This window comes from Aythya fuligula, chromosome 8 (genome assembly GCF_009819795.1).
Source record: "Aythya fuligula isolate bAytFul2 chromosome 8, bAytFul2.pri, whole genome shotgun sequence".
NCBI lineage: Eukaryota > Metazoa > Chordata > Aves > Anseriformes > Anatidae > Aythya > Aythya fuligula.
This window is the reverse complement of record NC_045566.1, coordinates 12,264,968-12,287,238: the sequence shown is the minus strand read 5'-3', so window position 1 is coordinate 12,287,238 and position 22,271 is coordinate 12,264,968. Positions and strand designations below refer to the sequence as shown.

General features: G+C 34.7%; 1 protein-coding gene across 5 annotated transcripts in view; it reads left to right on the top strand.

Moving 5' to 3' along the window:
- The window catches only part of FUBP1 (far upstream element binding protein 1), a 36,488-nt gene that overhangs the window by 2,716 nt on the left and 11,501 nt on the right, over window positions 1–22,271 (top strand). For 2 of the 5 annotated variants that reach the window (XM_032192154.1, XM_032192157.1), the window contains 17 exons: window positions 351–389; window positions 729–768; window positions 1,688–1,737; window positions 1,847–1,918; window positions 2,202–2,259; window positions 4,351–4,513; window positions 4,596–4,694; window positions 4,779–4,832; window positions 5,561–5,663; window positions 5,747–5,847; window positions 6,494–6,635; window positions 7,710–7,870; window positions 8,726–8,880; window positions 8,963–9,042; window positions 12,131–12,259; window positions 12,916–12,990; window positions 17,258–17,403. In XM_032192154.1, coding sequence (XP_032048045.1) covers window positions 351–389; window positions 729–768; window positions 1,688–1,737; window positions 1,847–1,918; window positions 2,202–2,259; window positions 4,351–4,513; window positions 4,596–4,694; window positions 4,779–4,832; window positions 5,561–5,663; window positions 5,747–5,847; window positions 6,494–6,635; window positions 7,710–7,870; window positions 8,726–8,880; window positions 8,963–9,042; window positions 12,131–12,259; window positions 12,916–12,990; window positions 17,258–17,403 — 1,667 coding nt within the window. Of the gene's footprint in view, window positions 1–350; window positions 390–728; window positions 769–1,687; window positions 1,738–1,846; window positions 1,919–2,201; window positions 2,260–4,350; window positions 4,514–4,595; window positions 4,695–4,778; window positions 4,881–5,560; window positions 5,664–5,746; window positions 5,848–6,493; window positions 6,636–7,709; window positions 7,871–8,725; window positions 8,881–8,962; window positions 9,043–12,130; window positions 12,260–12,915; window positions 12,991–17,257; window positions 17,404–17,791; window positions 17,861–22,271 lie in introns of those variants that run through there. The other 3 variants (XM_032192152.1, XM_032192156.1, XM_032192153.1) reach the window with 2 other exon arrangements.

Genomic DNA, 22,271 nt, shown 5'->3' with positions numbered 1-22,271 from the left:
AGCATCATTAGCTTGAGCAACCAACAGAGCTGAACTTTGTTCCTTGTCTTAGTTAAGTTTCAGTGACTGGGTATCTATGAGCAATCTACAATGTGTTCTGAAAACTGCCTTTTGTTAACCTACTGAATAGATACATGGAAAAACCTAACATCTTTTCAGCTGTACTAACCAAGTGCTGAGTGTTCGTGAGATTCTTTCTTTTATTCAGAAGATCAACTCCCTGAAATTGGACAAAAAAAAAAAAAGGAAAGGGGGACTAAAATACACTGGAAAGTTGCAATTTACACTAAAAGGTGTAAGCAGTTCTTGAATTTCTTGGCAAAAAAAATTAAAAAATCTTAATTTTGCAGATCAACCAGATGCTAAGAAAGTTGCTCCTCAGAATGACTGTAAGTAATTTTTATTTTGTTGTCGAAAAAAAAAAACTAAACAAGTGTAACCTTTTCAAAACAAGAATTTGAAACAGTGTTTGGTAGGTGATATTTTAATCAGTGAGGTAGAAGGAATCACTGGGAGCTTGTCTTAGTTCTTTAAAGCAGTGCAAATCTGCTTGCTAAAGCTGACGATCATATTAGAAACAATTGAGAATCTTTTGGCTATGTTTTTAGACTTCTTAATAACTCTTATAACGTAGTTTGAACAAAAGTGTACAAATAAGTTCTGTTAGATTAGAGACTTAACTGCAAATCAGGCTGTTCAGATTTAATTTTAAAAATATTTATTTATAGCTTTTGGAAATCAGCTACCACCAATGCATCAACAACAACGGTAAGTTATGTTACATCTTATATAAAGTTTTCCATTGTACTAAAAGAAAAAAATTTCAACAAATTCTTTTACAAAAGTGATAATGTATAAAACAATTGCACAAATCAAGATCTGTGATATGTTGAAATTTAGCTTCAACAGTCCCAAGCCAAACCCTTAAAATGCATCTGGTAAAATCCTGCTGGCTGTGTTTTTCTCTTGGCAGCCAATGCTATGTATCAAAAATAGTATAAGGTAAATGAATTGCTGTTGCTTAGTATTTGAGCATAGGTAGAATAACCAAAAGTTGGAAGCAGATCTGAGGGGAAACGGATTGACACTATCTTGTAAACAAAATGGAAAAGTAATGGATTTAAAAAATAAATAGAAAAGATGTGGGCTTAACACATCTTATTGTTCAGTTACCTATGAAATTACCTACCAATTTACTAGCTTCCACTACTCTTTTCTTCCTTAACCACTTCCAACTATTCTTTTGATCCTTTACCTGATATTTTGCTGCACATAGATTATGGTGCTTTATACCCCGTTTATTTTGGTGTTCTCTCAGATACAGGTTAATTATGCCTTTTATTCCTTTACTGTACAGAAAGGATTGGTAAAATTCTGAAATGTGTGTATTTTCAGCATACTTTGAAAATAGGGATAAAATTTTTTTGACGCTACACTGGCCGTATACACACCTTGTTAATAGGAAAGAGGGTGAAAGAAAACAGATTGATTCATGTTAAACTTTGTGGTCGCTTTTGTATAGTCCTAGTTCTTGTGTCTGACTTTTTAAGTTAGTGGGAGGCAAGAATGCCGGATTAATGGTTGGTGCGCTAACTTTCTTCCTCAATTTAATAAGATGGTATGTCTAAATGTAATGTCTGGTCTCTGGATGATAACTGTCCCTTGTTTGATTTAACCTTTTCTACAGATCTGTGATGACAGAGGAATACAAAGTTCCAGATGGGATGGTTGGATTCAGTAAGTAGTCTGGACATAGTGTTGCAGTATCGTGAGGGATTTTACCAGATGCTTTTTTACAAATACCTTTCTCTGTTTTTCTGTTTGTTTTTTTTTTTTTTTCTCCAAGTAATTGGCAGAGGTGGAGAGCAGATCTCACGCATACAGCAAGAATCTGGATGTAAAATACAGATTGCACCTGGTAACTATTCCTTTTTTCGTTTTTGTTCTGTTAGTTATTGTGGTAGAAAGTTCAGAAGACTGATCACTGCTTCTGAGTGCTTTCATTTATACCTTCGTTTAAGGTGTTTTGTGCTTTTTTTGTGTGCTAGTCATGGTTATCACAGGCTAAAGAAGTACAAAACATTGCAGTAGACTGATTTTTCTACTTTAGTGAAGTTCCAGTAGTTTGTGTATTGTGTTTAGTTTCATCGACTCTTTCTGCTTAAGACTATTGCTAAATCGGCTTTATTTTGTGACCTTAGATAGTGGGGGCCTGCCTGAAAGATCTTGTATGCTAACTGGAACACCAGAATCTGTTCAGTAAGTAACACAAATTCCTTGTATTCATATTTAAATGCACAACACACTTCTCCTTCAGATGTAAATACCATGTTTAGCTATTCTGTTTATAATAGTGTGTTTTGCATCCATTACAGAGACAATCTAGTGACAAATGTCTATAAAGAAAGAAGATCCTGATGCTTTAGTCAGATTCCTCGGCATACTTGTGATTTTAGGACAAAAGTATGGGTGTAATTATTGAACTGACACTTCAAAGTCCAAATTTTTTGTAGATTACATTTATCTAGCAACATACTTATTTCAGGTTGAGAATGAAATACACGAACATGCACTTTGAGGGGAGGGGAAACATGCTAACATATGCAGAAATGAAATTACTAACCAGAATTTGAAAAATGACAGGGAAAATGAGGAAAATCACTGAAACCTAAGATGTTACTCAAAGTCTGTTCTGTCAGAGTTGTTAAATATGTATTTGGTATAAACCAATGTATATGCAAAGTTATGAAAGTAATGCCTATGTACTACCAACCAGCAAAATGAACTTTATCCTTTATGCGTTGAAGGAAGAGGGCAATAGCAACAAAAATGTTTTTTGTTTACTGGAACAGAAATTTATAATTACTTAGAGACCTTCATTTCCTGGCTTGGCTGGAAATGATCTTAAACATGGTAGTATATTTGGTAGTGCTTCATTAGCTGTTCCCATTTTATTTTCAGGTAAGGCCTGCAGCTAAATATTTTTCCTTTGTGAAAGTGGCATGGTATTCACCTCTTACCTTGCAGCCATGTATGCTGCTCTTCATGAACTCATTCCCTTAATGGGAGTTTCCTTTTTAATTATAGTTTATTCTGTTTGTGTGTTAGAGGGAAGAGTTTTTAACCAATATTAGTACTGAAATCATGATTTTATTTTTATGACTTACATGTGAGGTAAACGTACACTTGCTTTTGTCCACTGTTCTTGTAATAGTTATAAGTACAAATACCCTTTGCAAGCTGAATCAAGCAGCAGCTGTGACTGCTGAATATTAAGTGTTTTGTTCTATGTAATTATATTCAGGGATGATAGACATGTTTGAGGACCTAACTTTTATTTGTGTTCAGTAAAGAATTACCTTTTATGTTCTGACTTTGGGGTGATTTTAGGTCTACTAGGTTATTTTTTAGGTGTAGGTTATTTTGCTATTAGTTTCCTAAGTTACTGATGCAAATTTACTGAGTTTTTCCTGATATCTTAGAATGAAAGTGATTGCATTTCTTCTGCAGAAATTTTTCAGCAGATAGTAATTTTGCAGAGGGCCTTTGATGTTCTTGGTGTTTCTCAGTGTAGCTGCAAATTGTGAATTGTAGATTTTTTTTATTTATTAATTTTTAGCAAAGCCATGTATGTTGTAATTAAACTAATAAGCCTTCCAAGCTCTTTTTTTAAGTACCTTAGAAGATGACCTGTGAATTTGATAACTTGGACTGGGGTAACTTACAGACCCTGAAGCATTTTAATGCAGCTCAGGATATGGTTGGCTTCCTGGGCTGCAAGCGCACATTGCTGGCCCATGTTTTTCCATCAGCCAACACCCTCAAGTCCTTTTTCTCAGAGCTGTTCTCGATCCATTTCCTGCCTAGCCTGTATTTTGTGTTTGGGATTGCACAAACCCTGGTGGTTAGAAGATTGTGATCTTAAAGATGGTTAATTCCCACAAACTTGGCAAAACTTGTTGGTCAGATGAGGTAATACCTTTAACTGTTGAAGTAGCTGCTGGATGTGTTTTGCATTTTGATGCTAGAGGAGTACACATTGGAAAGAGACCTGGCAAAAAGATAAAAACAATTCTCCAAAGAGTTGTGTCGTGTTTCATACCAGATTACTTTTTTTTTTTCTCTTTCAAGATTCTTAAGGAAACTACACTGGGTTGTGCTCTGAGGATTTGTTAAATATGTGTATATGTAGCAGCAGGTGCCCTTCATGCACTTTTGAAACTAAGAACCAAGTGAATGATGATCCTTTTTTTTTTTTTTTTTAAACTGTATTTCTTCAAGCAGAACAGGTTTGAGCAAGTGATAATTGTAGGAGTAAGTGTATTTATAAACACTTATATTCCTTTCCAGATCAGCAAAAAGATTACTTGATCAGATAGTTGAAAAGGGAAGACCTGCACCTGGCTTTCATCATGGTGATGGACCTGGAAATGCAGTCCAAGAAATTATGATTCCAGCAAGTAAAGCAGGACTAGTTATTGGTAAAGGTGGAGAGACGATTAAACAATTACAGGTATATATGAATCTTGTTTTTACACACATGGTAATAACAGATACAGATTTGAGCAAGTATTGATCTCGCTTTTGTTGAATAGGAGCGAGCAGGTGTCAAAATGGTCATGATTCAAGATGGTCCACAGAACACTGGTGCAGACAAGCCCCTTAGGATAACTGGAGACCCTTATAAAGTTCAAGTAAGGAGTCCTTCAGAATTCATAGTATTTTAAAATCCATTCTGATGTTGCAATACCTAAACAAAATTTTACTCTTCCTTATAGCAAGCCAAGGAAATGGTGCTGGAGTTAATCCGTGATCAAGGTGGCTTTAGAGAGGTGCGCAACGAATATGGGTCAAGAATAGGAGGAAATGAAGGGATAGACGTAAGCATGGTTGAAAAACTTGTTCACTGTATTTTGAGATGTTAATGTTAAAATGTTAATGTGGTTTACGCCATTGAAAGTTATTAACCCAATTCCAAAAGTGTTTGTGGCATGTAAGTATTACTTGATTGTTGATGAAGATTTGCCTTTAAATGGTGTGCAGTACTCACTTTATATTACCAGCAGTTCTGAAGAGCTTCAGTTAGCTGGAGAATTTAAGTCTTAACAATTTAAGTCTTAAGTTTTATGACTAAGTACATAAAGATGGATGTCATGGAAATTGGAATTTGGCCCATTACAGAAGAATATTTAATTCTACCTATTATGCAAGTCATGAGCTAATAACTGTTCATGAGAGATGAAGCTGAAAGTTCCATCTGCTAGAATCTGTGGTTAAGGCCCATTAGAACTTCTGTTCTTTGCTTGTGGGAAGCATAATTTCAATTGATGCCACTATAAGAACTTGCGGTACACAGGATGTTTCTTTTTGATGTTTTCCTTCAGAATTCGCTGAGTTCGTGTCTTAATTGTTGGTATTAAAAAACGCACTCCTCAAAAAGCCTGAAGTGGCACAGAGCTGGCCTGAGTTTAATATTCTAAGATGTGACCACTTAAATTTTGTGTATTTTGTAGGAATGTTTGCATCATCAACATCTTGTAAAAATATGTTCTCTTTTAAGGTTCCAATACCACGATTTGCTGTAGGTATTGTAATTGGAAGAAACGGGGAGATGATAAAAAAAATACAGAATGATGCCGGTGTTAGAATCCAGTTTAAGCCAGGTTGGTAATACATGTATAATTTACTGTGATTTAATACAAGTTGAATGGATTGCATATACTGAAATAGTTCAATTTTATTCCAGATGATGGAACAACTCCAGATAGAATAGCCCAAATCACAGGGCCTCCTGACAGATGTCAACATGCTGCAGAAATTATTACAGATCTCCTTCGAAGTGTTCAGGTTGGGTAATGCTTAACATTGTTTGTATTAACATTTTAACATTTAACATGTTAACATTTAAAATTTCCTGTTTGGCTTTTGGAAGGACATAATGTTTTTAAAATGAGTGTATAACAATAAAGTAATGTAGTGGTATCTAAATCTCCTTCAAAGTTAAGTCTGGAATATGAAAGTTTTTACAACTACAGTTTTGGGAGTGGCAGGATGGCAATGGTAATATGGATCCATAGACATGGTACTCAGTCTGGTCTTTTTAGAGCTGCTTCTGTTGTCTTTTATTAATAACCAATATACTGTTGCTTTTAGGTTGAAATCAGTGTTTAAAAGATGTTTTTAAATGCGTATTACAAGATAGACCCCACCACTGCATTTACAGAAAGCAGGCAGAAATGATACCTTTGTATGTGTGAAGCTTCCTGGTTTTTTTGAATGTCATTTCCTTACTTGTCTTTTGTATGCAGAATTGTTCAGATCTTACAGAATACCTGAATTATGTTTTAGACGTATTTTATTAAAACTGAGTAATAACATCAGATTTTTCTTAACAAATGGTGTGATTATTCCAAGCAAAAGTATCATGTTGGCTTTAGTGATTGGTTTAGGGTAGCTTTCATAGAATGTGTTAATTTGTGCTTTTTCTTTTTAGGCTGGCAACCCTGGTGGACCAGGACCTGGTGGTCGAGGAAGGGGTAGAGGTCAAGGCAACTGGAACATGGGGCCTCCTGGTGGATTACAGGAATTCAATTTTATTGTTCCCACTGGCAAAACTGGATTAATCATTGGCAAAGGCAATGTATCTTACATATATGCGTGTGTCTGTATGTAGTTAAAAATAAATAAATAAATAAATCTTTCCTGTTTATACAAACACCATGCTAGAGAGGTATTTCAAGAGAAACCTTTGCACGTAATTATGTGTACAGCACTCCTATTATTCTTTTCATTATTCCTTTCCTCATCAAAACACATACCTCAATATCAAGAAGCAATCAATTTTTCTAACCCGTGTTTTTAATAGTAATAAAAAGTAAGCTACATTGGTAGTGTTAGGTAGATTCTTAAAGAGATATTTTAATTAACTTGTATTTGAAACTGCTTCATCAGCCTAGAGTTACTGCATCTGTAAATAACTTTTAAAACTAATTTTTGTATATTAAGGTGATGGTGTTTACAGTGGAATCACACATAAGAAATGTTACAGGTGTCTATTATAATGATCGCTTTTCATAGAATTTCATTTTCAAATAATTTATTGTATGCTTCTAAATGAAAATGTTAATCTTTTGTAATGTGTTTTCCAGACACAACAAGTAGGCTGACATAGTTCAGTTCTTGACCTGACAGGTTGATTTTTTTTTTTTTACTGTTATTTTTAATTTTTTAAAATGCCAAGTGACCTCTGTTCTGAAAATGTGCCTGCTAATGATACAAGTAATGTCTTGGGTTTCTGTAAGAGGAGGAACTATTTCAGGGGAATTTCTTTCTGGTTTTAGTGCACTGCAGAAAATCTTAACTACTGCTATATAAGAAGGTTTAATTTTGTATTTACTGGTAACTGTGGGTAGCAGTTGCTATTCATGACTAATCTTATATTTTTACATGAACAGGAAGAAAACAGTATTGTAGGAATATTTTTTTTTTCTGAGTAACAACATTGCGGTTTTAAATATTTTTACTCATTTATTGCAGTTAAGGCTCTACCCACAACAAAGAGGCTCTTTGTGTTATTGGAATAATGTTCTTACATGGCATAGGTTACTTACCAGTTCTTAAACTTCCATATAGTTGATTTTCTCTAATTTGACTGAATCTTAGTGTTTTTGTTTTAATGCATATCATAAATGCTCTATATTGCTTTATAGGGGGTGAAACTATCAAAAGCATAAGCCAGCAGTCTGGTGCTAGAATAGAACTTCAAAGAAATCCTCCACCTAATGCGGATCCAAACATGAAGATGTTTACTATCCGTGGAACACCCCAGCAAATAGATTATGCACGGCAACTTATAGAAGAAAAGATTGGAGTAAGTGTATAACTATTTTTTTCTTTTACTCTTACAACTAAATAGAGTAGTATCCATTTTGGAGATTTTTATTTTACTTCTGAATTATCAGATAATTTATAATAAACAGTGGTAATTGTGTTGTTTAAAGTGATAAAACTGCTAATTTAAGATAACATTGTGTCCTGCCTGGTTTCAGTTAGGACAGAGTTAATTAAAATAAAACTGCAAATAAACAAGGGCTTGAAATAGGTACTTCATTCAGTGTAGTATAGTTTTTTGTTTTCTAATAATGTGTTCTTGAAGATGCCCACTTTGTGCATAACAAAACATATGACAACTTCAAAGGTATCCTCGGTATTCTTAAAACTAGTAAACTACAGGTTTTGTATTTTAGTCTCAGTATGTTTAGGTGCAGTTTTAATTCTTCAGGTACAGTTCTTAAAACATACTGTACTTTGTTTGCATGTGTATGCACGTAAACAAGTTGACAGACTATTTTTTGTACCTGATCTTATAAACATGTAGTTATTAAGATTAGCCAGATTTAGACATGTCAGTTTATTTTTAAACAGTGACGTCCTTTTGTTGTTGAAACAACTTGTGGAAAAATCCATGTTTATTTGTAAAATCATTTTATCAAGAAAACTGAAATAAATGCAACTTAGTTATTACTGTCACAGCTGCTTTTAAGTGTATTCGATAACTACTTATAAGCCTAATTTATCAAAAAAGACTTGACTCTCCAGTCTTTATTTAAGAGCCATCAAACCTTTTGGATTGCATTCTTAAATGGTTCAGATTTATACTTCTAAACTGCAGAAGAACAAAGACTTGGGGGTTTATTTTCATCTGTGCTCTACTTCCATTTTACAGGGTCCTGTAAATCCATTGGGTCCACCTGTTCCTCATGGACCCCATGGTGTTGTTCCTGGCCCACATGGACCTCCTGGGCCACCAGGTCCTGGTGCTCCCATGGGACCATATAACCCAGCTCCTTATAATCCAGGGCCTCCTGGCCCTGCACCTCAGTAAGTATTGCTTCAGCTAGCTTCCTTTTTTTCCAGTGATCCTGGGACTGGCTTTCACTGTGTTTCACTTGATGTTTTATAGTGGTCCTCCAGCTCCATATGCTCCGCAAGGATGGGGAAATGCTTATCCACACTGGCAGCCACCAAATCCGCCAGATCCAGGTAAGAAACGTCAACAGTTTACTGTAGTGTGATACGCTTTCAGTAAAATCCACTTTGTCCTTACAAATGTGTGTTCTTACTGCATTTGTGTTACGCTGGTAAATCAGAAAAAGTTGCTGTTCTTCAGGTTTTTCTTTATAGATGCTCAATTTATACGTTTTATGCTTCTGTGTTGCTTAATTTGTTGAAATTGAGTTGTCACAGCTGGAATATGCTTCTTTAATGAACGTTTTTGATCTTGCCTCCCAATTTATGCTACTTCTTACAAGGTGCTTGCTTAACTGATTTTGTGCAAATCAGTTCATTATTCTTGTAATGGAATATGATTAGCTTTTGTTTTTACATAAAGTTCTTTAATTAGGATGTATTTTCTTTCCTAATACTCAATGAGTCTTTTTATTTTATTTTGAACAGTGTCCCTGATCCTGACTTTGCCCAGTATGCTGTATTATGTATTTCTAGCTTTTGTTCACGTATACGAAATTGCTCCTAAGAATATGGTACACAGATCTGCTCAATCCTTCTTGACTATTAAAACTTCTGTTGAACTGTTGCAAGTAAAGTGGATAGGATTATGTGTTTTGAGGCTTTGCTTATAATGGTTTTGTATTTCCTTCTGAAAGCCATCTTTGGAGAATCTGTTTCTTCTACTTCTGTTTATCTTTGTCAAAATCAGGATTTTTTTCTTGATTACAACTTCTCGAAGTTTTAGTCTCCTGACTTTCTTTAAAAGAGTTACTTCCTTTGGTTGGACTAGAGCAAGTGGGGAAACTGAACTGCAGTCCCAGAAGGCATGGTAAGGCTAGATACTTGAGTCACTTGTACCTCATTTGTTTGAGGTAGACCCTCTTCAGAACTTCAACTGAAAGATCTCAATTTGATTTTTGTTTTAAATGGAGTAAATATTTTCTGATAGCCACTGGTCCTGACAAAAGTGAAGTAGGATAGGGCTTTGGGGAATGTTGAAATCTACAGAGTTCTGTTCATATTCAATTCTTTTATATATCTGTTCTTGGCAAAGAACCGTCTCTATTTTCAGTTCTCAGACTTCTACGGTAGCTTTGCATGTATTCCATTTAGTATTAAAAAATGTCTGTTAACAGTATTTAATAGTAAAATGATTCAAAGTGACTTGACTTGAATTCTCAGCCTACCAACTGTCATTTAATGCAATACCACTGCCAAAATGTTGCAGTCTTCTTCACTCTCACCTTTTCCTTGTTTTATGAAATTATTTCTCTGCATAACGATGTGTAAGAAAAATGACAAACACTCATCTTGACGTCATCTTGATGATTTTATCATTGTTTTTCAGATAAACACTTGTCTTGCAAATCTAATGAAGTTTTTCCTAGGTGCAGCTGAAGTCAGTGTTTCTTTTGACTAGCGTTTACTTGAATGAATTTTTTACAGGTGTTTTTTTACACTTATTTCAGTGAAATAAATGGATTATTGCAGTCATTTTTTCAGATACGCTCTCCAAAATCATGCTTGTGTCACATGACAGTGGAGCTAGTTACCAGATTTCTTTGGAGATTTAATGAATCCCACACAGTGTTCTTCTATTCTAGAGCAATAGCTACTAAGGGGTGTGGGGTGGAACCAAGCAATGGCTTTTTTATATATTTACAGGTAACTTTAGAGTAGTACATGTTAGTTTTATGTTAAATGACACTGTGCCAATATCAGTTGCATCTGTCATGAGCAGTGTTGTTTCTTTATCCAAGCTGTTCAATAGATGTGGTTCCTCCTGCTGTACACTTTGTTCAGTAACTAAACGTGTTAAGCTGGGTATGTAACGGTTTGGGTTGTGTGGAAACATTCCTGTAATGCATAATAGGTTATCCCTTGACAGTCTTCCTCTTTCCACAGAAAAGTTGAGCACAGTCCCAGGGCATATTGCTTACATCCGCTGTTGTCAATGCAAGCAGTGTATTTCTAAAAGGGAAACAGCTTGTTAACTTTGCTTTCTGTATGCTGATCTATTATATGCATTTTATCTGGTTACGTTTGACTTTACTGCCAAATGAAATACTGCATGAAATTTGTTGTTTCATGTCTCTACTTTGTTCAAGGAATACTTTTATTTCTCTTCAGTTAGTCACTCACTTACCTGTTTTTGGTTTGGGGGAATATTCTTTCGTTCCTGTATATAGTTCTAAAACATTTTGTTGTCTGTGTTCTATGTGAAGTTTTTCCATCATTTGGCCCCATTTATTTGCAGATACTTTTGTTATTTAAGGATGCAAATGGTGTTAAAAGATACTGGTTGTGTTATGAAACGTCATAGTCTCTAATAGTAGATTTACAATTTCTGTGGTTTGCCAGTCTGTTAATGTAATCAATCTCTGTGTGATTCAGCAAGAAGAATAACCGTTCCTAAAGGCTATATGTGAAAAACGTTAGAGAAATAAGACTCTAGGAAGCTCCATCATTGGCCTACCTAGATGTAGTTAAAAATAAGGGAAGCATGGAGATAGCTGCAGAAGATGAAAGTGTTACAATCATTTTTTTTACTAAAAAGCTGTAAGTAAACAGTGATGCTTTATAGCCATGTATGAGAATTCAGGTTCTTAAAATGCTGTGTTTCTGTATTTCGCTTTTACCTTAAGATTTACCTATCGAACACTGCAAATGTGTAGTAAGACTTGTATGCTTCTATTTTCAGAAATACATATTTAGCATGCATGTGCTGGAGTTGCTAGTGTGAGGCTATAATGAAAGTGAAACCACTGAAATTGTTTGGTGCTGGAATGATTCATTTTTGCTGCCATTGAGTAACATGATTACTTTAAATGTGAGACTGTTTCTGCTTATATCACCTTTAAAATTAATAAATGGTGTTATAGTAGTGTGGGTTCTAGAATGATATTATCTCAGCAGTCCTATGAAAGTCTAGCTTGTACCATATGCTTGTCTGAAACCTGACAGAAAGTTTGTGCCAGAACAAAAAGAACAGGTTGACGTGATTACTTGGTTTAGATGAATTTTTCTCTTGGAGGAAAATACAAGTGCATAGGAACAGGGTAAGTTGAGAGCAGCATTCAGTTCATATTACTCTTGTAAATGGTTACTTTTTGTTTCATAGGCAAGCCAGGAACAGATCCCAATTCAGCAGCATGGGCAGCTTATTATGCTCACTACTATCAGCAGCAAGCACAGCCACCACCTGCAGCCCCTCCTGGTGGACCAGCTACAACCCAAACTAATGGACAAGGTAGCAGTTTAATGAAAAGAATTAATTGCTCCTTTCTGGGGGTGTAGATGAACTATTATTTTTTATTGCTGTCTTCATATATTGGGTAAACTTATTCTGTGGTGGGGTGTTTTCTTGGGAAACTGTTGCTTACAGCCTTCAGTGTTGATATTCTTCATTTCAGCAGTACTGAGGGTAATCTTGAATATGTCTTGTAATATAATTCCAAAGACATACTTTTCCAGTAGCTTGGGCTGATTTAATTGCATCTTTGTAGTGTGGTCAGTCACGAGTGAAAGAGCAAAACAGTTAATTGTCAATTGCTTAAACTGTTGCATCACTTTCAGTGGTTTTAGGAAAATTGCTTGTAGTATGTAGTTGTGTGTTACAGTCTGCATGAGGCTTAACACATTTTAATTAGTATTTTGTACTGTGAGTGACATACAATTTACAATTGAATTCTGAACATACACTGAGCGCTTCAAGTAATTCTTTGTGGTTTCTTCTAGTAATTATTTGTATTTGTAGTAGCTTGGACCGCATAGGTTTCTAGGGTCAAATTTGAATAACGTAATTGAGATTGTTACTGAAAAAGTCAGGTGATGATTCTTATGTCCGTATATAAACAGAAATTGTAGTTTTATCTAGACCTTTTTTGTTGTTATTGTTTAATTCAGGAGATCAACCAAATCCGGCACCAGCAGGACAGGTTGACTATACAAAGGCATGGGAGGAGTACTACAAAAAAATGGGTATGTGTGCATGTTTTCCATGTTGTATAGTAAGATGCTATAGATCTGCATAACTCATTAGATGTGTTGGTTTTTTTCTTAAAGAAAATGCATTATCCATTTGTCTTCGAACTGTAGCATCTAAAATCCCTGAACCTTGAAGAAAATCAGAAAATAGTATTCAAGGCGTTTACTTGTATTGATGCTAGTAATCAGCTTTAGCAAAACATTTACTACTTAAATGTCTCTACTTGATCACTGGGAAACAATACGTTTTAGATGCTTCAATTTGAGTATTTTTAAGTGTATGAAAGTATGTTTTGGAGGTCTGCTTTTTATGAAGCTGTTGATTTTCTTGTTCAATAGCTGTGTTGCCTATCCTGTTAAAATTATGTACCTTTCTTTCTTTAACATTTGCTTTCTGTGATGAAGGTATTAAATGTCATAACTAACCTTCATTTATATCATACGCTTCCTTGAGTTGTTTGCTCTGCAGCATTTAAGACCTGTATTTTAAACTGCAGTTTATGTATAATTGCTAGCTTCTTAAATATTTTGCTTGGCTTCACTTTGAAGAATTGAAATAAATTTACATTAAGTTCAAGGCTCCTCGTTTACTGAATAAGGAAAGAATATGTGCTGTTGATGCATTGGCAGAAGGCACGGTCTTTTAAATAATGGTAAGGTCTTGCATGTCAATGTTTTGGCCATAATGACTGCTCCTGGATATTATGCATAATGTAGATTTGTATAGAGGCCTTATGAATACATACCAGTGCTCTGGGATCTCACTTTGACCAAACATACAGTAGCATCTGATTTTGGCACAGTGTTAACATGAAACACAAAAGTTAAAGGGATGTTTCAAGAATTGTATATCATGAAAAATGAAACGACAATTGCAACAGAAGTTTTAAAGACATGATTTTAAGATGTAATGGAAATTCTTCCTGTTTCATTTTTTTTGTTGTTGTTTTGCATTTGGTGTTTTTTCCTAAATTTACTGTCTCTTGGTTCAGGTTATGTTCTTCAGTGCAAAGTACTAGGGTATTTCATTATCTTTAAGAGTAATCTAAGTTGTTGGCTCTTACTTGTTATCTCTGGAAAGCAAAGTTTGGGTTACGCTAGTCTTGCATGTGCTCTAACTAAATACCAGCTAGTAAAAAGAGTTTTGATAAGGATTTTGGGAGCATGTCCAAAGAGGAGTATTAATTCAAGAGGAACCATCAGGAAATGTAAGTAATTGCTCTTAAAATTCAAAGTTGATAAATTCCAACACAAAAGTCAGATATCTAAGAGGAAAAACAAGTAGTTCTGATCTTCACTTATTTTTCTGATCTTTGCCTGAAGGGGAGCTCTTGATATGTGCACTCTTGAAAAGTGTGTTTATAAATCATGAGAACTTCCTGCTTCATCAGCATGTTAAAAATCTTGAGATGGAAGATGTAATTTCAATTAAGATTCACTTAAAAAAGAGGATGAACTGAACAAGTGGGGCTGAAGAGCAGAGATTGCCCATCTAGCACTAAATATGGAGGCAGGGAAAAACACTGCCTGAAGTTTAACAGTGTTCAGTAATAGTAAAAATTCTGACAAATTGGAAGGCATTCCATCAGCAAGTTCTTGTGGGCTCCACTCTCTGAAATACAGCTACTGCTGTTCTTCCTGTAGTTGTATAATGGTCCTGTTTCTGATAACTATTGCAAAAGGGGAAAAGTAGGAATTACAGTTCGTTCTTGGACTCAGTTTCATTTTTTTTCCACAGCAGAGATAATTACAGAAACAACCGTTACAAAAACTTACAAGTGTCATTTCAGAAAACTGAACTGAAACTTGGGACTACCCAATGAAAAGTCTAATACAGTATTCCAAAGTGACTTCCTACTAGTGTGATAGGACACAGCTACTCACAGAGAGCATGTGTTTTGCCCATGACTTAAAGTGTATAATAAGAGTGACTTAAAAATAACCTGTTTCCAACTTGGAAATAGAGTGGCAAAATCCATCCTATGTTTAAAACCTTTATTTTACTCAGGAGCTATTGCTTTGAGTAACAAATACAGTTAAAAGTAAGACTGAAGAACTGATGACATTACTTATCCACACTGGTAAGTTTACTCTATGTGGATCTTGTAGGTGACTCAGATCCTTTTATTTTTGTGGTACCCGAAGCCATGAATGCAGACAACTTGTTTTAAACTTCCTTAGTGTATTACAAGTTAACAAGACAGCAGTTTAACTCTTGAAGACATATTGGTGCTGTTGTCTTGAGTTAAAGGCATACTATTCTTCTGCCTACAAGAGTTGAAATGAAGATTAGTATAGCTGGGCCCTAAAAATCTTATAGGGATGGCAGTTCCCACTAAGCATGAAGTGACACTTTAGTAAATGATCTATATGTCACTATAGGAGTTTGTAAATGTATTGTTTAAAGTTGTTATAATATACTGATGTCTTGATTTGTAATAAAGAGATATCATCATAAAACAGTAGAACTATTCTTTAATGATTCCTCAGCATTGTAGCATGAATGAGGGAAAAGAAAAACTTTCCCGTATTAGAATCACCCTCCATGTTTGAGAAGTGGAAGAAATGTAGAATCCTCTGGAGTTTTCTTTCTTAGCCTGCCTTAATGGAGGAGATATTCTGTGTTTATTATGTTGCCTTTAAATACAGTTAATCGGTTTCACTTATTAGTGCTCCAGGTGAATCTGGATGTTAATGAGCGTGTTCCGGTGCAGTTCTGTGCACTCAGAAGGTTTTGACTAAGCTGCTGAATTCCATGTGTAGTTTCAGAATGGCTTGCAGTACTTAGTGGAGGAACAATGCAGCTAAAATATTGCAAGCTTTTACTAACCCATTCTAGGGCAGTAAGCGTAGATGTCAAACTTCCTATGTTTGATGTATTATTTGAATTTAAGCACTGCCTTAGCATAGCTGGTTAAATGTTGAAAGATTCTTGGGTCATAATGCATAAAAAATGCCTTAGATTTTAGTAACTGGATTCAGACCTAAATTCTGATGTCATAGATTAATAATAAATTTGCAAAAAGTGCATCCTGAGATAATTAGAAACCATACTGAAGATAGTTTAGGTGAAAATTGTTGATCAAAAGTGTAGATTGTAACGTGGTTTCAGCTCTGAACTTCTAATGTTTTTCTGGGAAATATTTGCTTTACTGCTTTACTCAAAAACTGATGGAGAAGATGATGTTTCTTTTAATATGACATCTACAGAGTAAGTGGAAAAAATACATAAATAGTAGAGATGGTTGGAAAAGGAAGATAGTATTTTGAAAACATTCAGGATAGTGCTTTGCCAAATGTTTGGCTTCCCAGCTCACACTTGAGGAGGACTGGGAGAAAAGACATGCATGTAAGAGAAGTGTGGGTGACTAGTCGTCTTCATGTGAATTTTCTGTGTAAAAGTATTAAAAATATACAAACAAAAAAACAACCTGATACCTTAGAAAGCAGTTTTAGAATCCTGTGTATTCATTTTCTGCAGAAGGGTGATCAGTGAACTTATACCTGAATAAAAAGTGAGGGGTTCTGGATAGGATTGAAACCTTTCAGCCCTTGTTCTTGGGAAGCTCCCCTGTTGCTGGAGCCGTAATATTTTTGATGCATTACAGAGTCCTGGTGTATTAGTCTCTCACCTTTGCAAAGTTTTTAAGGTGTAGCTTGATTTTGTTGGAAGGATTGGTAGTTCTCAGCTGCGTGCATGTGTTTACACTTACTTTTAGAGGCTTGGAACTTGCAACTTGGGTTGAGAGATGTTTCAGATCTATACTCTGTTTTTCAATAAATGTTCACAAACATCAATGCTCTTATGAAAAAAGTAACATGTACTAACCCCAAAATCACATTAAGGGTGCCAAAATTGGGAGAATGAATTCATTTCTGAATTAAGTAATGCAGCCTGTATAATATGATAAATCCTGTCAGTCTAGGCAGATAATCTGATCTCCCTTGTTGACCTGTATTTCAATATAAATGCTACTGGTTGACTGGGATAGTTTTGATCAGATGCTTTAAACACTTAGTGCTCTGGAACATGATTCAAGAGTGAGAATTTTCTGTCCTAATGGTTTCTCGGTTTTGTTTGGGCATCACTGCATTAAAATAATGGGAAGAGCAGTTAAGTCAAAAGGAGCAACCACAAGGCTATTCAAAAGCCTTCAAGAAATATTGCGATAAACAAAATGACATTTGTTAGGCAGTGAGATTTTGAAATTTTCTCACTTGTATTGCATCAGCAAAGCTATATAAATGTAAATACTTGTAGGTCAAGCAGTTCCTGCGCCTGCTGGAGCTCCGCCAGGTGGTCAGCCAGATTACAGTGCGGCATGGGCTGAGTACTACAGACAACAGGCAGCATATTACGCCCAGACAAGTCCACAGGGAATGCCACAACATCCTCCAGCACCACAGGTACAGTTTATTAAACGTGCTTTTCTGGCTGGCTTCTGTTTCAGTGATTATATAGATATTTTTTTGCATGTCTCCTGCTTTGTTACCTTTGGAGTATGCATCTTTTCTTTTTTTTTTTTTTCTAGCAAAATAACTATCAGAATAATTAATAGATGACTTTGTTTACCGGATAACTTGAGTTCTTTATCTATCCATATGTTTGGTGATTTTGATTTTTAAAAAAAGAAAAAGAAACTTTCTCCTCCCAGGGTTTTGAAAACCATGCAAGAAGCCACCACCATTTACATTAACCAATTTTTCTTTCTTAAAGGCTTCACTCCTGAGTTAGCGCAATTTAAAGGATTTTCTTTAACTTTTTGTGTATCTCTTATGTATCTCTTCTGCACAGGGCCAATAATAAGAAGTGGACAATACAGTATTTGCTTCATTGTGTGGGGGAAAAAACCTTTGTTAAATGTATGGATGCAGACGCCTTGATGAAGATCTTAATTTTGTTTGGTTAAAAAAAATAGTGTTTTTGAAAATGTACAAAATATCTATCACTACTGATAGGAGGTAATATTTCTGTGTAGAAATGAAAAATGGTTTGTTTTTAGTATTAGTGTAGATGTACACATTCCAGCAAATGTATTTGCAATTATGTGGTCGATGCTTTGTGATATAAATGTACTTTTTCAATGTATTCTTTATCACTTTTAAAATGCCTGTTTTGTGCTTTACAATAAATAATATGAAACCTCCTGTGTCGGTAAGTTGGATATGTGGGTATTTAAAGAGTTAGAGGATTGATTTGCAACGCTGAATCAAGGTACCTGTACAGAAATGAGATTTTTTCCCCCTGAAACTTTGCAGAGTTTTAAGAAGTTGTCGTTAGCATGTTTTTCCCCTCTTGCAGAATAGTTATAGGTGGAGGATCTCTTTCATTCATTGTGTGTTGCTGCCTAGCACCAATAATCTTGATACCTTAATTTTCTTTCTATTTGTTTAAAACTGCATGTGTTTAAGAAAGTGATCTTTTGGCATACTTCCATTGCATTAACAGTGAAATTTCCTTTTATATGTGACCACTGTTTCAGACCTGTACAGCTGTTTACAACAGAGCTTCTGTTCTTAATTGAATACTTCAAAACTGTTCCTGTATAACTATTTTAAGGATTTTTCAGACTAGTTATAACATTTATTTTAAGTGTAATGTGCTTAAGCCTTCAATTTGAAGTAGTCCACTTCAAAATTCAGTGTAGAAAAGTCAATATGGTATGCATAGTAGTTTAAAAAAAAAAAAAAAAAAAATTGCATCTGTCCTTGAAACGCTGTTTTGTTTGAGTGGTGGGGAGTGGTTGAGAACTTCCTGCAAAGCAGATAACTTCTGTTTTTGTAAATACTGAAGACAAGTATTTGAATCAATTGATTTTTTTTTTTTTAATATACTTGAAACTTATTGCTCTAATGCTCATACTAAAAGTCTGATTCTCTTGAAATCCTATGTTTGCTCTTTGCATATTTATTGGCTCTTTGCATATATTAGACTACATGCAATACAGTCTGTCTTGCCATTGTCTGTTGAAGTGCAGGTTTGATCCAGCCAGTATAGAACTAGCTCTATAGGGGTGAGGAGGACTGTGCTGTGTATCATCCTTGATTGTTCCTTCAAGGAGCATTGCACTGTAAGTACATCAGAATGACAAATTGATGAACTGCAACAGTATCTTTTTGTCGATGTTCCACATAATGAAAATGCCATACTTGTGTGAATATTATGTTGGAATACAGTGCTGATATCTTAGGAAAACGTAATTGCTTCTTAATTCAAAAACATAGGTTTGTGTATATACATATTACATACACATAATGTGAGCTTTGTGGGTAAGTATTCGTGAAACGTTCAGCAATAGCTAAAGAAAATCATGTTTTTGTTTCTGAGTAATAGTACTCTTTGAGACGGCTGTATCATTCAGTGTATTAAAGTATGCATATCATAACATTGAAGTTTTTGGAACCACTTGATAGCCAGAAGTTGTCTTTGTCTTCAGTTAGTTTGAAGATATGTAGTGATGTAGGTATGTTTTAATTCTATATCTGTTACTTGCTTTATCCTTTGGAACACCATATTGTTGCTTTGAGAATACATTTTTTTAGAGTGGCTGCACAGAGAAGTAAAAGTTAAGGCTTGAAAAAATTGAAGTAGTTTATTCAGGTAATTAGCAATGTATGTTTTGTGCTGTAGAAATAGAAGGAATTATTTTTATCCCTTTTACAATTAGGAATTATTCTGGTACCTTATAAAAGGATAGGACAGTATTTGCTATCTTTAGTGTAGGGTATGAAGTTTAATAGTTCAGATATTTTGCATGGTATTTTGTAGATAACCTTATAGAATGGTGCATTTATGATGTACTAAACTGAGCAAAATTGAATTCACTGGATTCTTTATCATTCACAAAATGGAGGCTGTTGATTTTGATTCATTTAAGGTATAAAATCTTTATTAATTGCAAACAGTGCAATTATTTATACTTCACAGTGCCTTCCCAGACCTTCCACCTTAGGTTCTGCTGCAAAAAAGCAACAGGTAAGCACAACCTAAGGAAGTATATAAATTTAAATATTTCAGTACATTAATGTTGTCCCTGTGAGATCTTTGTGGTTGTGTATTGAAAAGCAATCTGCTGCTTTCCCAAATGCATTGTTACTCATGGTTCCATTTCAGTGGAAAGTCTTTTAAGTTTTTAAACAATTGTTTCTATTTCTAGGTAAATATGTATCCTTTTTTTTTTTTTCTTTTTTAGAAAAGATTAGTAGATTGCATTAATTGAAGTTAAGCAAAATAAGTATTTTTTGTTACTTTTCTTCAAATAGTTACTTGTTGCAATTAAAGAATCAAAACCTTTAAAATATGCAGGAATTACTTTGGTTAGAAACTTCAACAGCCTTCACAAATGTTTTTTGTAGTAGGGCACTGTTCTTGCTCAAACACGTAAGACTTAAATATAAAGAATATAACTTCTTGTTGTTATCACTGAACTTGTTAAGTTTTCTTACAGTTACAGTGTGTTAGTGGAATTTTTAGATAAATTAGTTTGCTTACTCATACTTGACATGGTAGGAAAATAGATTCTAGAGTTTCACAGATTAGTATGTTTTATTTGGAAAAGCATGTGCACCAGTTAAATGTTAACAGTACAGCAAATAATATTTTATCTACATAGCAGTCAGTGTATCCTGTTTCATGATACTTTAACTGAATTGCTGTATATTATGATAGTTTAAAATGTTTGTATGTCTTACAGATGGTCTGGTACAGGTTTTTGTTTCCTTTTTTAGCTTAAAGTAAAGCAGCATCTATTTGTTTGTTGATTATTCTGTTTCTAAAATGTGCTGCTCCTCTTTCAAAAGTCCTGCTTATCTGTACATTAAAGAAAAATATTCAAAAATACTGCCTTCATTTTCACACACAGTGCTGAAGATGCTGCAAGCACCAAATCATAGCTCATAGAATCAGGTCCTGAGATAGTTACTACCAGTAAAGAGGAATCCTTTGAGTGTATGCCATTGGTGAGCCGATGAGCATGGACCATAGAAGGGCTCCATGTAGAAGGTAAAATTGGCAAAAACATAACAGATTTGAAATGTATCCCATACATAACGGTGTAGGGTATAATTTTTGTTTTGATCACTCTTCATTCTTTAAAGTATTATTTGTTTGACCATAAATGTTCATAATCTGTTAAGTTTTTAAACTGTGATTTAATAATAATAAGCAATCTATTTTAATTTATATTCTTCTAAACAGCCAAGCTTAGATATATTGACTTTTTGAACTAAATTAATAGTTGTGCTTCAGTTTCTCAAGCTACTTAATGTATGATGGTCTGTAGTTTAATGTGTAACTTGACTTCATTTTTAACACAAGAAAAAGTTAGGTGTGTCCCATTTGGATTTTGATTCCATGAATTTAGTGTTGGGGTGAGTCATTTGTTCGCTTCTTTTTACATGATACTTTTTTTCTACAACTGTTGTTCCTAAAATGTATTTAACAGTCTTTCAATTGCTAAGTTTAGCCAGTAGAAGGAAATAGAGAAGAAAGCCTGTTTTTTGGAACATTGCTAGGGTGTGGAAGATGAGTTTCTTACCTTAGTGTGTAGCGGTTTTGGTGTATTGACTTTCAGCTTTCTCACTGATTGGCTTAGAGGCATGCTGTTTTGTACTAAGCTTAGAGTTTATTTTTCAACTGTCAAAATTCATAGTTCTTGGGAAAACAGAAAATACATTATTGGAGTTATCCTGATCCAAAAAGATGATGGGATTTTCTTAGGAATGTAATAAAAGCTATCTTGAAATGTTTCTTGCTTTTTCCCCCTTAGAATCTCGCAAATTAGGTAGAATGTGAAGAATATAAAACGTTTTGAAGGGAAGCATAAAGTTCAAAGTAGGACAAATGTTTTCATATAGCCTTCTGCAGCATATATGTTAATAGGACATGAAGTAAAATACCGGGTGGGTAATCTTCAACCTAACATGACCGTAGGTCACCTATTTAAATTGACCAGGCAGACAGGATCGTTATTCAACTTGTACAGCCTATCTTGACATATTTCATTGTTTTTCTGGTGGTATTTTATTGGATGATAGAAACTGTTTCTCCCCTGTTCTATTCCAAAGTGATTTTTAAGTTTTCCATTGCATGCTAAGAGCTTCTTATTTTGCCTTTTTCTGAAAATGGTGGGAGGAAGGGAGGACCCCAGGCCTTTCAGAAAGCATACAGTTGACAGGATTCCCTCTTCCCTAGTAATAGCTTGTGAAACTCTTATGTATGCACAAATATTTCTCTTGTGTGCATGTGAAATGCATTTTCGTCCTGAGAAAAGTGT